This window comes from Manduca sexta, unplaced genomic scaffold, assembly GCF_014839805.1.
Source record: "Manduca sexta isolate Smith_Timp_Sample1 unplaced genomic scaffold, JHU_Msex_v1.0 HiC_scaffold_1827, whole genome shotgun sequence".
Classification (NCBI taxonomy): Eukaryota; Metazoa; Arthropoda; class Insecta; order Lepidoptera; family Sphingidae; genus Manduca; species Manduca sexta.
The window spans coordinates 2,026-18,735 of record NW_023592730.1 but is presented as its reverse complement, the minus strand read 5'-3'; the positions used below and the strand labels follow the sequence as shown (position 1 = coordinate 18,735).

At 35.4% G+C, this 16,710-nt stretch overlaps 1 protein-coding gene across 1 annotated transcript; it reads left to right on the top strand.

The window, feature by feature from the left end:
- Nucleotides 1-314: 314 nt before the first annotated feature.
- LOC115445733 (acid sphingomyelinase-like phosphodiesterase 3a) lies at nt 315-16,183 on the top strand (the record flags this gene model as incomplete). Its single annotated transcript, XM_037445584.1, has 8 exons — nt 315-383; nt 787-946; nt 2,085-2,287; nt 2,784-2,940; nt 10,880-11,043; nt 14,537-14,652; nt 15,361-15,548; nt 15,961-16,183. Coding segments are annotated over 8 exons (1,280 nt in total), but the record flags the coding sequence as incomplete, so codon positions are not given.
- Between the last annotated feature and the right edge of the window lie 527 nt (nt 16,184-16,710).

The window sequence follows — 16,710 nt, the reverse complement described above, 5'->3', positions numbered from 1 at the left end:
ATATGATTAGATTTGATTACTTCCTTTCTCCGGTTTAAGTTCAAAATTTAAAATACTTCAGTACTGATTGTATTCAGTTAAATATATGAATACATATATTAATGGCATGGTCCGGAAATCGACTCTACGAACTATTGTATATATCATTTCTAGTCTAGATTTTATACACGTTTCTGAACGGAAGATGTCCAATCTCGAAGAAGTTTTAATATTGAAAACACGCTTAAAATATTACTTATAGGAATCAAACTCAGAACCCTGTACAGACTAAACACCATAACTCCAAAAATAAATATAATATTATTTTGTTGCAGGCTATTTTTGGCACATAACAGATTTCCACTACGACCCGCTCTACACGTCTCAAGGCGACACTAGAAGACGTAGGTATAATATAAGTTCATCCCTTAAATATTAATTAATCCAAGGATAAGAAAGGTCAACCCTTACCACGGTTCAACCGAATGCCAAATATCTCATATTAATTACTTTACTAAGAATTTCGACTGTATTTTAGATTTAATGACTATTCAGTAATGTTTCAAGTATTTGTTATATCGTCTAAATAACGAAGTCATAAATAAATCAGTGAAATAGTCCATGAATATCCAAATGTAAACAAGAAGGAATTTCGTTTGAAACTCAAAGTGACTCAATAACTGAATATTTTGTCTAAAATTAACGTTGATGATATTATTACCATCAAGCATAAATATCATTATATAAGCTGTTAGAATATTTGAAATTTAAATAAATAATGTTTATAATAAGCTACTTTTATGCTAGATTGTCGGAGAGCCGACGAGCGTGGAAGTTCAGGCCATCACAGAGCCCTCGGCCGCTACGGGGACTATTCGTGTGACAGCTCGCTCGACCTAATCGAGTCAGCGGCGAGATACATGCGAACTCGACACTCTGAGAACGTCGAGTTTGTACTATGGACCGGGTGAGTATCCGCTATAACTAGAAAAATATGTCTCGTAGCTTATAGTTGCGTAGCATTTGTAGCATATCAAGTGCTACGCTACAACTGCTACGGGGGTTGAGCTACGATGCTACGAGTTAGGTCGTCCTTGTTTCGTAGTCTCATCGCGTAGGCATTCTTGGATGATACTAAGCGGTCAGAATACAAGAGAAATTAATTAAATTTAGTTACAGTACGACCATTATTGTGATTAATCTGAGTGGACTGCTATAAATCTTATCTCCCTAGTGTATATCTATGCAGGTCCATTACCGTAGCGTGTGTGGACCATTTTCACTATCACAATGCAAATCAATGCATATAATATACCGCAGCAATAAGCCATTACAGTTTAAAATATGAGGGCTTTAATTGTTTTGACAATACATACGTTACATGCAATATTGCATGTTTCTTCCATTAGCGAGAACGTGTGCTACAAGGAAAGAAATATGAATACAGAAAATCTAGGCTTTTAAAGTTAAGTAAAAATTATTTAAGCGGTTATGCCAATTTACAAGTTTTAAGTAAGTCGGACTAAAGTTAAATCGGTCTTATTTATTTGTTAGAAAAAAAAAAAACAGTTTGTTTTTGTACCGTTAATGTAAAACTAATTTGGAACAAATACTTTGTTATGAAAATAAAATGTATGTAATGTCAAATCATTTGACTAAAACTAATAATTATGCGACTACTATCTTAGCATAGTTTCGCCCAAGTTCGAAAGCATTAATAACTCGACAAAACTTCTATAATTGCGAAGACGATTAGCCTGTTTATTTATACAAATAGATTTATTTCTCAGAACGTATAGAAAACATGGTAGAGCGTCATTAATTGCCTTGACCTCAATACTATCTTTCATATCTTAACGCTTCTAGTGCAGCGATCGATACAAGCTTTGGAATAAGTGGCCGCGTGTTTGATCAAACATTTTTTATTATATTTGTGTGCTTTGCAAATATTTGCTTGACATCTGAACATTTTGAAATTCGGAACAAGTGGATGTATTTATATAATTTTTGAAATTAGAAGCCAATGGCGTTTCCGGTGTCTATCAGTGCAAAGCTAAGAGAATGAATATTTTTATTTATGATCTAATGATGTTTTTTTTTCGCAGTGACATCATCGCAGCCAGGTACAACGCAAATGAAGACGATAGGTACCAGGCGATCAGAAACATGACAGATCTTCTCAGTAGAACATTTAGTTCCCACTTCGTGTTCCCAGTGTTGGGCCATTTGGACCCAGCGCCATCCGAGAGCCTCACCAATCTTTGGATGCATTGGCTCCCTTTGGAAGCACTGCAGACTTTTAAATATGGTAAGTTATTTTAACTGGAATAACTTGAATAAAAAGACGTAAAGTGAGAAAAGTATCAAAATTTAAATCAGTATCAATACTTGGGTACATCTCCTGGATTAAGGATCATTTGACATCAAGTGACCCGCATGTTTGCGTTATAAACACCACAAAAAAATCTAAGTAAAACAAGGCTGTGAAATAATAATCTACTTTATGACTATTTATTTATTTATTTATTTATTTAGTATTCGGGAAACACACAAAACAATTACATCTGAACATAAATACATAAATATAAAACAAAATCCAGCAAAGTTTCCCCCAAAAGCTAATACAGACTAGGAGATAGTGAACGGAAACAAATCGAAATAAATACAAGATAACAAAAAATAACTAAATGATCACAATTTCACAAGAACAAGTTTAATTGAGCCAAAACACTATATATTAAAATAATGAATAAATAAATAAATGACTATATAGTTAGTCAATCATAATCATATTTTTTTCGTAGGTGGCTACTATACAATAGAACAGAAACAAAGTAAACTGCGCATAGTCGCACTGAACACTAACTTATTCAGCATGCGGGAATCGAACTCACCGCAGACGAGGAGCCAGTGGTTATGGCTGAACACCACCCTGGATAAAGCTACCGAGAATAAGGAGATGGTAAGTGATTAATCCTTAGGCATTGCGCAGACGCTGTCATGTTGGTGCTTTTTATAGGGCACGGCAAAGTGACCCCACTGCATCTGATGGTAAGTGGAATATCGCCCACGTACTGACGAGAGATAATTTCTCCTCCTTGCATCGATTTCGCAATGCTGGGGGTCGTGAGTCATCAGGGAAACAGTCCTTCGCGCACGATGTCTTGCCATCTGATTCGGTTTTTGGCGACACGAACTGCTTTAGCCACATTCATGTTGAGTGTGGTGCGGACCTGATCGGTCCAGCGCATTGGATTCCTGCCTCTCGATCTCTTGCCCTCCATTCGTCCAGTGATTATCAATTTTTGGAGATCACCTGGTTTGTGGGCGATATGGCCAAAAAACTCAAGGATTTTCCTCAGGCAAATTTTGGAGAGCCTCGGTTTCTTGTCAAGCTTGAGTTCTTCTAAGATAGAGAGGTTGGTCCTGAATGCCGTCCACGGAATTTGGAGCATCTTCCTCCAGCACCACATTTCAATGGCATCTACACGCTGGCGGTCTCTAGCTTTTAGTGTCCATGTCTCTGCCCCGTATAGGAAGATAGACAAGACTAGAGCACTCACCAGTGCCACTGTTGTCTTGTTGCTGATGCTCCGGTCCCTCCATATCCTGTCGAGCTGAGACATTGCAGCTTTAGCCATTCCAATTCTCCTGCGGACTTCACCTTCGCTAGATCCATTGTTACTAATTCTAGAGCCCAGGTAAATGAGGTGGTCAACTGTTTCTAGTTTGAGTATCCCATTTAATTCCAGTTTAGAAGCACGATCCACTACCATATTCATTGTTTTTGAGCGATTTATAGTCAGTCCCATCTCCAAGCTATGTTGCTCCATTTTATTCAACAGGTTGTACATTTCAGTTTCGTTGGATGCGAAAAGAATAGTGTCGTCGGCGTAGCGTAAATTTAGTATTTTTGTGTCGTTAACAGTTATTCCACCATTCCAATCTTCACAGATCTGACGTATGATATATTCTCCATAGATATTAAAAATAATAATTAGAGAGATAATTATCACTGACCAAAAATTAAAATTATTAAAACCGCGATAAAATCTGAAAAATAGTTTAATTTTAATGACCAGACTTTCTTACACGGTCACATCAAAGTGACATCACTGCATCATAATTACTAACAAAAAATTATGCCGTCCATTTTGAATATACACATGCTTATCCCGGAATAAGACAGACAACTCACGACACAATTATATAGGACACTATGGCAGGCTTTACCCTTTTAGTACAGGGTCGCAATCCAGGCACATACAAAAGGCCTACCACCAACTTCAGTTGCAATTGTGAGCAACTGACGCTGAACTCTTGGCTGTAAAATATTACTATTTGTTGGCAACAAGTTGTTTCCATCTGGGAGAAGCCTAAGAAATATATACATACTGTACTATGGTTACCTAACTTATTTTATAAGTAGCTAATTATTTTCATATTTCTAATGCAAGGTTGGTGAGGACTCCACAAGCAAGCTACACTTTCCTTTATTGCTTCGGATAATATAAATAAAAAATAATAATAAGAATAAATACTAAAGCATTATAAATGAAAAGGCTAGTTATTTCATATTTCTAATGCAAGGTTGGTGAGAACTCCACAAACAGCTTCTTGTCTCGTATACTATAAATAAAAGACAACAATACAAAACACTGAAGCAGTCGTCCAAGATGAAAAATATATTTTAAAACCTTTTAACTGAATTGAATATTCTTTAGCCTCTTGTAACGCAAAGGTGGTATTTTAAAAAGACGTACAGTGAGCAGTATTCATAACTACGTCACCGGAAGCGTACCGGAAGTCCGCCAGACCGCGGCGTCTAATAAATTACAGATTAGAAACTCGTTAATCTAATCGTGGCAAAATTGCAGTCAGCCTTTTTTGTTGTTTCAAGTTTGGAATCGAAATATTAACTGAAATTATGGTAGTTCCAAAAATATTTATGTCTACGGAAACAGTGATAATTAGTTTCACAAAATCATAAATGCAAAAGTTCGTCGAGGAATAAATTGGTTTTAGTAGTAAATTACTGTACTGTTTAAGATGAAATTTAGCACACTGATATACTAAGGGCTCGATTAACATAAGTGTATTTTTATTCCGAAAAAGCGCTCAGTGCTACCAGCGCGAATTAGCCAGTAAAGTTTTGGTATATTATACCAAACCAATATTTCCTACCCAATAAGACTAATTTGAATAGCATTTTCATTTTAACCAACGCAGTACAAAATATAAACAGCTGCAGTAAACTAAATAAACAAACGCGCCCCCGCATGAAGTTCAGCAACAAAGCTCCCTCAATTTCCGCATCCGGCTAGTGTTTGAATTTTGAAATCGCGGTTTGAACCGACCGCCTCTTCATGTTGTGATAGGACTGTACAATAAAATGGCTAGTTAAATAAACTTTGTTACTCCTTTTATTATTTGGTAAGAAATAATTTTCTGGAATAAGAAATATATTGGTGTGCTGGCTTCTATTAAAACTCACAGAGGAGATAGTTGACAGGAGGTCAATTGTGAATATGATGACAATCTTAAAACATGTCTGAAAAAGTGTTTTGTGCCGATTACATCAACATCATAATGGCATTAAGTATTAACAATGAGACTACATTAAGGTTATAAGGGACGGGCCTAATCGTAACTTGGACTATCCTGTTACATATTCACCCCTGTACATTCCGTTCCATGATGTGATAGGAGTGAACCTATCCATATCGGTCATAAATACCAAACTCCGCGCTGATACTGAATAGAAAATTCCAAAATCACTTCGAGGCATCGAACCCGAGACCTAAGCACTGCAGTACAGCAATACAACTACGCCACCGAGGCAATATGCTATATCGTGGGACGGAAATAAACCTGGCGAACTTCATGTGTATTGGTGATATGACTGCCTATTACTGAATAAAATGTTCGAGCTTGTAATATGTAAGCACCTCAGATATATATGTTTTTATTTTAATTTTTAAATATTACAATTAACAAAACATACACATTAGATGACACAATTAAATTATAATACACGAATCAATATGTACTTACTGCAGTGCTCTTACTTACAGGCTGCCACCACAACATAATTTATTGTACTTTATTACTCTTCTTTATCGGTTCTGAACGCGGTCAAAGGGTTCTCATTTTAAGCTTATATTATATCTAATCTTATACTAGGGCTATAGCTTCACTATAAAACTGTTTACGAAACCGAAGGAAATCAACAATTTATTATATAGACCTAGACTTTCTTCCCCGTTTACGACGTTTTATATATTGTAGCCTATAATATTGAGTATTATAAGCCATCAATACTAACGAAAAATAAATTTGTTTTTATTTTATTTTCATTTGGCATAAAAAAAACAGTTTAGAATTTTCTGGAAAAAATTAATAAAATAGAGTAACATATCCACATCTGCCATTAGCGTAGAAGACAAGTTGTGTAAGAAACTTCGATTTTTAACAATCTACAATCAGAACTAAGAAATACTTGCAAATGATGGAATTTCTTGTAGTCACATTTGAAACTTTTACACCACCAAGTTTCCAAAAAGTATATATACAATATGCTATATCAATTGAACAAGGAACTTTCAAAAAAATTATATGTACAGTATGTTAAGTCAATTGAAAAATAGACATAAATCATCATCATCATCAGCCGCAGGATGTTCACTGCTGAACATAATCCTCCCTAAAGATTTCCAGGTCGACCTTTAGGAAGCGGCCCGCATCCAGCGACCTCCTGTAACTTTTATTAGGTCATCTATCCACCTCGTGGTTGGACATAAATATAATAATAATATCAGCCCTGTATTATATACAGTCCCACTGTTGGGCACGGGCCACCTCTATTATTGAGAGGGATTAGGCCTTAGTCCACCACGCTGGCCTAGTGCGGATTGATAGACTTTACACACGCTCGAAATTCCTATAGAGAACTTCTCAGGTATGCAGGTTTCCTCACAATGTTTTCATTCACTGTTAAAGCAAGCGATAATTCACAAAGAATACGCACATATTTTTTTAGAAAAGTCAGAGGTGTGTGCCCTTGGGATTTGAACCTGCGGACATTCTTCTTTGCAGTCCGTTCCACAGCCAACTAGACTATTGTTGCTTCTTCACAATGCGCAGTCATTACTCTGTAGTATTACGACTGGCGTCGTAATAAAAGAATTAAACTTCAAATCATACCATAACTAACTTTAAATCATACCATGAATTATATACCAATTGATTAATAAAAAATACACATATTCAGTCGTAAAACATCGACAGCTATACAAATAGAAAACAGATCACGTGTAGTTCCGTTTCACTTAACATTATATAACAATGGCACGTTATACGTCCACGTTATGTTGTACAGTATGATACGCGTTTCCGCCTTCACAATTATGAATCATTACAATAGAGCGGTAATAATTCAACTTAAATGGTAACAGAATGGATGAGCCACAGTTGATGTATAGTAGAAGGGTAAATCGGTACATTTGTACAAAAACTTAACTTTATCGCTATATCTAATGAGATGGATCAACTTGTGTAATAAGAAATTTGTACTTGTACTTGTGAACTGTTTTCAGAGTTCATAGTCCTGCAGCTAAAATTTACTTGAGTTTTTGTTTTGATACGTCTAACCGCGTTACTAGGCTAAGAATTTGTGTTATGTAATTCATGTTATGTTTACAGTCTCTCTCTCTCTATCTTATAATATGTCACATTGACGTATATATTCCGGCCAAGTGAATCTAATGCAGTCCTAGTCGTATTTTTTGCATGATATATACGGACTAGAAGGAATAAGTGTTTTCAAATGAAAAGACTTACATAAATAATTCCTCGACGTGAAAATGGAATGCGGAACCTAAATGCAGTCTTCAGTAGACTGCCACTAGGCCAATGATGAATACTCAAGAGATTGCATCTTTGGCCTGGTGGCAGAATTAAAATACTATTTCTATTCCATTTCTTTTATACAGAAATATAATTGTATTACTAAAATTAATTGACTGTGTCACAAACACAATTCTAACGTAGTGTAGTAAATACAAAGGGAAAGGAGGAAACTCTACGTTATTCTGAATTGATATTTGGTAATACATTGCTAGTGGGTTTTTGGATTAAGTATTATTCTTTTTCCGAAACACAATATTATTTCAGACTGACACAGAGTAAGGAAAGTGGTCGTTTAAATAGACAGAGCTATGTAATATTTTTTATTGGATGTTAAGTTTTGTATTGCTTAGTAATTAAACGAAGTGTATGTCAGGCCTAGTCGTAAGTAAACTTTTAATATATAAAATGACAATTTCATTTTATATTATGTCTTTCATGCAAGTGGAAATGCTAATCTCATCTTTAATCATATAGAGACAAAGTGATTAATCAGTAGATAAATTCCAGATATTATCCATTTCAGGGATTCTAAAAACATTTTTTCTAGTTAAAAAAAAAAAAGAACATAGACTGATTTACTTTGAAATAGTGTCTTATTTCGGAAAGCAACTTCCAAATCATCAAACAAAGAAACTTAGCAATAACAAAACTAAAAAGCACCCTTAATCCTACAATAATAAAATTGACAGTCATAGTTTACGTTACCTTTCTAAAAGTTGATCGTACACCAAGTTATCACATGCGTGCAGTAACAAAGGAAAATCTTTTTTATATCCCTAATAAAAATTGCAATTGAGTTCAGTTATTTTCTATAACATCGCGGATGACACAAACTATGATTTACAGAGAAGGTTTTATGGAGTTATTGATGAATGGAACGTAAACTGACATGTGTAAGTCATTGATATAGCATATAATGTGTTTATGAATGTTTTTATTTTTATAGTTAGGGTATTGTTTAATTTTGTAAAGATGTTCTTATAGGTGTTTTTTGTTTTACGATGAGTCATCTAATTGCCTATAGTATCGATAAAATATTTTTATTTTAATACTATATGTTTAAAATGCAGGCCGGCATGAATGTGCCGACCGTTCGAGGATGCTTGTATCTTTAGCTGGTCGGCATTTTTATCGGCTTCACTTTGCTTAACATCAAGGTGCAGTGAAGCTACTTTGCCGAATCACTGTAAAAAAAGTTTCATACCACTTATTAAAAATACATTGTAATATAGCTAAAAATTCAGGTAAAATTATCCATATAAAATATGGCACCCATTTCTCAAGGTTATAAAAAACTTACACTTATCTCTTTTACAATCTAGTAATCATAATATAGTAGAATTATTTGGTGACTTTGTTGCAAAGGACGAATAGAGTATAAAATGTTAATAGTATACCCAATAAAATATAGTACTTTTCACGAATAAAAGCAAATTGACTAACTTTGCACCGTTTGAGACATAAACGTCCTAGCAGACGAGAGCCACAAATCAAATTTGTTTGAATTACTAGCAATAAAATATTTCGCGAAAATATTGTAAACGTATGTTGATAATTATTTTAGAAATATATTTATTAGTATTTCATAATAATTATTTATTTAACATCCTTGTTTATGACCAAAGACATTAAACTATATAGTTAGAGTGGACATCAGGGCCAAATTTTTGCTCCAAAAGTTATTACCAATTAATAATAAGTCGCTTTCTTATTTGAAATTTCTGTATGACTAGATGTCACAGCGTCCTCAAATATTAATACAAAAATAATATATTGACAGAAAATATACTGGTATTCGCATTAAAAACGTACAAATCATGGAAAAATATGAAGATTTGATATTGATATTTTGCTATTTCACGGTAAATTGAATAGCGAAACATTTTGCATGACAATCTCCACAGTGTCAACTCTAATAATCTTGGAATTCTTTGTTTATAACGTAAAATATCTATTTTACTATCATGATTAAAAACAATCGAACCTAACATAATATTGAGCATGACAGAACTATGCGAAGAATATATTTTAAAACCAAAAAAATCTAACAGTATTATTTCAGCAATGGATTTTATGCCACTTTTAATCTTTACTTTTTTATTTAATTAAAACAAATAATATCTTATTAAAAATTTGAACTTTTATCAGCTGCCAGAAATATGTCGACCTTGAATATTTAATTTATCCAACAATTGGTTATTCAGCAAAATAAAATTTCCAAAAGAATTAGCGGCCGCCAGCCTGTCTTTAGTTTGAGAGTTCTGTAATTTCCTTTGATTGTGCCAGATGCCTGCTAAAGCCTACTTCGTTACTCGGCCAACTGTATAACAAAATTCAATTTATTCTTCCCCGTGCCATGAATATAGTAAAGCTTCGGGATTTAGAGCCAATTTATGTATTTAGTTACATTCAAATCTATCTAGCATGTCGGATGCGAACAAATTTTGTTGTGAATAATGTAAAATTAATATCCGACCTGGGTGTTTGGATTTCTCGGATTACACTAAATAGAATATTTATTTTACTATATGTAAAAAAATTAAGGTTATGTTCGCTCTAAATGTGGTTTAATATTATGGAGATTGAAGTCGAATTTTATGTAACCATTCGACTGAAGGTAAAATTCTATGGCTGATAGTAATATGTTTTTCTTGTTTAGTTTGTTTTTAATCTTACTATTAACTGTTACGTAATTTTTAAATATGGGCAAATTTAAACCAGAAATATGTTATTATTATTTAAAACTACTCAAAAAACGAAAACAATACCCCGAATACTTTTGTAGCCAGTGTAACTACTGGACATAATAAGACTTAACATCTCATGCCTCAGGATGGCGAGCGCCAAGTACCAAACAATACTTTGTAATTCAAGGTATTGGATGGTGTTTCTATTGTTTATGGGCGGTCGTAGCGCTTACCATCAGGCAAACGGCAAGCTCGTCTCGTCATTTAAAGCAATAAAAAAAAAACCTTTTAATTTGTTTAACCGGGGTGTGCATCGTTGGGCACGCAGCGCCCGGTTCGGATTCGCGCCACGGTTACGATTCGGCGTCCAATGCGAATTACCTGCGAACGATCCGAAGACATGCGCGCATCATCGCCGGACAGTTCTTCGGACATTTGCACGCCGACACATTCCGCGTCATTTATGATAATGGTGAGTTTTTAATATGGCTTCTTCTTATCCTTGTTTGTTGTAATACTTGTGATCAGATTGACATCGCTTATTTATGATAATGGTGAGTTTTAATATGTTTTTTTTTTATCCTTATTTGTTATATTTGTCATTTTCAGATTGATATTGTTTTTAACTTTATGACTCGGTGTAGTTACATTGCGTGCGCTAGTGGCGAAGGATGAAATTTTTCGAAAAGGAACCCGACACAACTTATAAGTTCTAATAATATGTAAATACGTTTTGCAAATCATTCTAATGATAATTATATTTTACATAAATGACGAAAGGGAAGCCGGTAGGAAAGGGGTTATATGGACCCATCGCCACTGGCGTGCGCGGAACGACAGTGCGCTGATGTGTTGGGTTCAAATCCCTGATTGGAAAAAATGAAATTGTTTTTCTGCTCGGTATTAGCCCGGAATCGCCAGTCAGTTGGAATTTGTGGCCAATATATCGATAGTCTCATCCCTTATCACATCGCGGGACGGAACACACTTGACGAAAAGTGAGTGCTTTCGTTGCACGTCTGCTTCACCTTCGGGGATAAAGGGAGGATATGTGCTTGTTTTCAACTTAATAGGTGATTTGCCTTTATTAAATATCTAAGGCAGAGGTGGCAAAAATATTTAATAATTAAAAAAAAAACTAAACTCATTTCTTAAATTCGAATCATAGAAGGAACGATCACCCGGGCTCCATCCCTCACCAGGATAAGCCAACAGTGATATGATTCTTTTCAAGTTAATAGGTGATATGCCTTTAGTACATATCTAGGGAAGATATGTCAAAAGATCCAGTAATAAAAAAAAACTAAACTTATTTCTTAAATTCAAATCATAGAAGTAACGATAACACGGGCTCCATCCCTCACCAGGATAAGCCAACAGTGATATTCTTAAAGACTGACAATACTTATCTAGCTGTAAACGAATAAAATCTGGCAAAACTCCAATTTAGCAACACCAACGTCGTGGAAAATATACGAAAAATAACGTATCAAATCAATAGGTGTAAACGGAAGACGCTGAATCGTAAAAATCATTCGAACACAAACAAATGAATAGATACACAAATATTTCACGGTTGGTACGTCAAGACATCTGTTATTGTCGTTACTCGCGTGTATTTGCATACACTTGAAGTAACCGGTTCGAAATTATGAATAATTTATGCAGTCACTGGAAATGTTTGATGGACTTGAGCTATTTTCTCATTAGTTGGCTTGAAATATTTGTTTGGTTTCTTTAAATAATGCATATAATATCAGCTCTGTATTATATATTATTGTTCCATGGTCATGGGGCTCTTGTTCTGCTGAGAACTATTAGGTCTTAGTCGACCACGCTGGTCTAGTGCGGATTGGTTTTTATATACCCTCAAAATTCTTATAAAGAACTTCTCAGGCATGAGGTTTCCTCATCATATTTCCTTTACCTATATTTTATAAATTTACAAATAATATGCATATAATTTTAGAAAAGTCAGCGGGCCGTGGCCTTTTATTTTGAACCTGCGGACATTCGGCCTGGTAGTCCATTTCACTCCCTACTAGGTTATCGCTTTCTTTAGGTTACTTTAAACTCATTTATATCTATAAATTAATATTACTAACTAATTTACTATACACATTTGCTTCCGGCAACCTCCGCCGAAGAGTTCTGGTCATCATCATCGTGATATGCGCACGTGGTTCAAAATGAAATTCAATATATAATGTGCATTAAAAACAAACCTCATGCTCATACAATCTCCTCACTCCCAAAAGGTTTGTCTATTACTAAATTTATTCATATATGCGACTATACAATAGCAATAGGAGGTACCCGGCAACATTGATGTCATGATTCGTTCGCGTCGCCCCAGAGACTCGTCCCAAATAAAATGACTGTAGGATTGTCTTACTCAACCACACCATACGAATGTAGGTCGTATATATTAAGTCGGAGGGTATATTGTGAGAAATAATGAAAGCGGCGATAGCCTAGTTGCGTGTGGAACGGACTGCCAGGACGAATGTCCGCAGGTTCAAATACCAAGGGCACACACCTCTGTCTTTTCTAAAATCATGTGTTTATTCTTTGTGAATTTTTGTTCTTTTTAACGGTGAAGGAAAACATCGTGAGGAACCCTGCACATCTGAGAAGTTTTCTATAGGAATTTCGAAGGTGTGTGAAGTCTATCAATCCGCACTAGGCCAGCGTGGTGGACGAAGGCCTAATCCCTCTCAGTAGTATAGGAGGTCCGTGCTCAGCAGTGGGCAAGTATATAATACAGGGCTGATATTAATATTATTAAATTGTGAGAATCCGATAAATAGTTTTACGCGTTGCCTATTTCTGCTGCTAAGCAACAGTGGTGACAGGTGAAATAGTCCTAAAGAGAACTCGACAACATATAGGTACGAATATGCATGAATGCGGTCTGCAAATCGTTCTAATGATAATTAGATTCTACCTAAATTCTAAATAAAGGGATGCCGGCAGGATTCAGGATATATGGACCCTTCACCATTGTTAAGCAATTATGTCTGAGCGTGGTTGTGTTCGTGTGAAAGATTTTGTATTCCGTCCCATGATGTGATAGTGAGCGAGCCTATCGCCATATTGGGAACTAATTCTCTGGGCTGATACTAAGTAGAAAAACCCAACATTACTTCGCCCGACCTGGGTATCGAACCCGAGACTTCAGCACTACTGTCATACCGTCATACGACTATGCTACTAGCGTTGAAGTTGCTGCTGTAAAGCGAGAAGTTCATCTGTCATTCAGTTATATATAAAAAAAAACAGTATGTGATTGGACAGCAACAATTTTATTTCCAATCCTAATATATCGCCTCAATGATTCAATGTCATAAGCCTGTGAAATCAACGAGGTACGGATTCGATCCTGGAGATAATTAAAATTGGATTTTGATTCAAAAATACATTTGAGTTGCCCGATCGGAATTGTTCGCGGTAGATTCGCCTATCACATAGCATTGGGAGGATCCGAATTGAGTGCACTAGTGGAGCTAAACTTCTTTCGAATTTTTGAAACAGCTTAGTTTCCCAGGGCAGACGTTTTCGACGAAAATACAAAGTAATTGACTGTTTGTAATTGAACTTGCACTTCACTTTAGTACGGGGTGGATAGATTAAAGTGGTGGACAGGACATTTGTAACGCAAATTGTTCTCAGATAAAACAATTTAACTGATATTTGTATAATCTACATTTTGTACTACTTTTAGTGTTTATATAGTTTTGGATTACGATTATGTTCTTAACTGGTAGTCATTTCTTTACTTTTCAAACTTATGAACAATGATCGCCATTGTTTATGACAGTTTCCAGTATTTTTAGTTCGTCCGATATCTAGACATTTTGACAGTCTAAAGTACTTCTTCAAATCAACACTATATCCGACTCTTTAAATACCTTTTAAATCTTTATCGTCCTTGTTCAATAATTATATTTGTTTCTTTATACAGATCGGGCCGGTATCATGGGCGCTCCTGGCTCCATCAGTGAGTCCACATCGAGATCCCTCTGGATCTTCGAACCCCGGTCTTAGGCTTTACAAGTTTGACACTAATACTGGAAAGGTAAGTAACACTATATTACAAATTGAGATACTAGCAACGAATTATAAAAATATAATGTTTTAATTACTTTAATGGCAATAGAATTTAATCACATTGTTACTAAAGCAAATAATATAACTGTAGAATCTTTTACTATTGTAAAAATCTTTAACGAGTTATCAAAAGTGAAATACTAAGAGTTGTATCAAATATCAATTTCTTAATAAAATGAATTTCGAAGTAAACCAGAATCATATTCAGTCATAATAAACAATACTTCCAAAAACGGAAAGCCGTCCGATATGATGAATGATGATGGATTTCCCAATTCCATGTATATTACTCATATTTATATAACTAAAAGTTTTGATGTAGCCATTAGGAAATGTCAAAAAATTCGGGCAAATTTGGTTTAAAAATATTCTTAAATTTTATGATAAAGAGCTAAACAAGGCATCCGTTTGGTCAATATATAAAATCATTTATACCTTTATTTCTAGTCTTCAAGTTATATAATTATAGTTAGCACTTTAGGTTAGGTTCTTGTAAAACAATCGACTACTGTTCTAGAAAGTTTCTTTCCCTCACACGAACTTATTATTATCGACGCCCAAGTATTAAAATTTATAAACAAATTTCGATCCAAAACTAATACCATACTGATATCACCAATTTGAAACTTATCAATATTCATGAAAGTCCAAAGTTCTGTAACAGCTGCGATTGCAGGTGCTAGATTACACCCAATATTACCTGGACCTCGCCACTGCCAACCGCAACGTGGGCGCGGCGGAGTGGACGGCCGAGTACAACCTGACGCAGTACTACGGCCTGCATGAGGTGTCGCCTATATCACTTCACAATCTCGCAGACAAACTTCGAATAGGCACGCCGTATGAAACTACTATGTTTAATAAGTAAGTTTATTTATTTCATAAAGGCCGGCAAGTGAATAACTGGGTCATGTTATATGATAAACACCTATAATACCTGAATAATTATGAATATGCTGTCTTCTTTGAAAGGAATAGGAATTCGTGCATTTATTACAAGAGAATGCATTAATAAAAATATTTTATTTCTTGCTTAGATTTTAGTCTGAGATTGTAGGAATACTATGGACTAAGGCCTAATCCCTCTCAGTAGTAGAGGAGGCCCGTGCTCAGCAGTTGGCAAGTATATAATACAGGGCTGATATTATTATTATATTATTGTAGGAATACTAAGCTGAATAATGCTTGAAGGGTGACATTAAAAAACCTGTTCATCCTCCTTCAGCAAAAAAAAGATTCCATGATTCCATAACCAACCAATGACCACCTTCCCTAGGTACTTACGGGCGTACAACGCGCGCCACGACAGCAGTGACGCGTGCGACGGCGCGTGCGCACACCAACACTTCTGTGCCATTACCTGTTTGGAGCATTTAGCCTACAGGCAGTGCGTGGAAGCGGCCGCTAGCGCGCTCGCCGCCGCCGGTAAATCGTCCCCGCTTGTCGCTCCACTCATGAATACGTTAGTCATCTTATTTATCGTTGTTATGTTCGTTTAAGTGTTTAAGGCTAGTTGTCTACAAGCGGTGACGTCACGGTGGACATAATATTTCGTGAAAAGTTACAGAAACATAAATATGATTTTCTAAGGAGTGTTTGAATCTAAAGATTGTCAAGTCTTGACTTCTCTTATATTATGTCCACTAAGTAACGTGACCAGTTCTAGGAATTCCAAGTAAAAATATTTTCGCTTGTTTTTTGTACATATTTAAAATAAATCTGTATTTCGAAACATTCTACACTAACATTTGAAAACGGAATCAAATTATAACGTAAAATAAAAAAGGTTTTCGTCCATCCAGAGTTATTCAAATGAAATTAACTAAAAAACAAACCGGAACGGAGCTGAAAGCAAAACTAGAAACATTTTACAAAACCCATCGGTCACGCGCGCACGCGGTCGCGCCGCGTTTTTGAATTCTACTACATCTATGTGGGATTGTTTGGGAATCCCTAAATCCCACCGCATCACGCATATTTTCTATCGCTTTTCATGTTAGTTTCGTTACAAATTACAGAATATTTT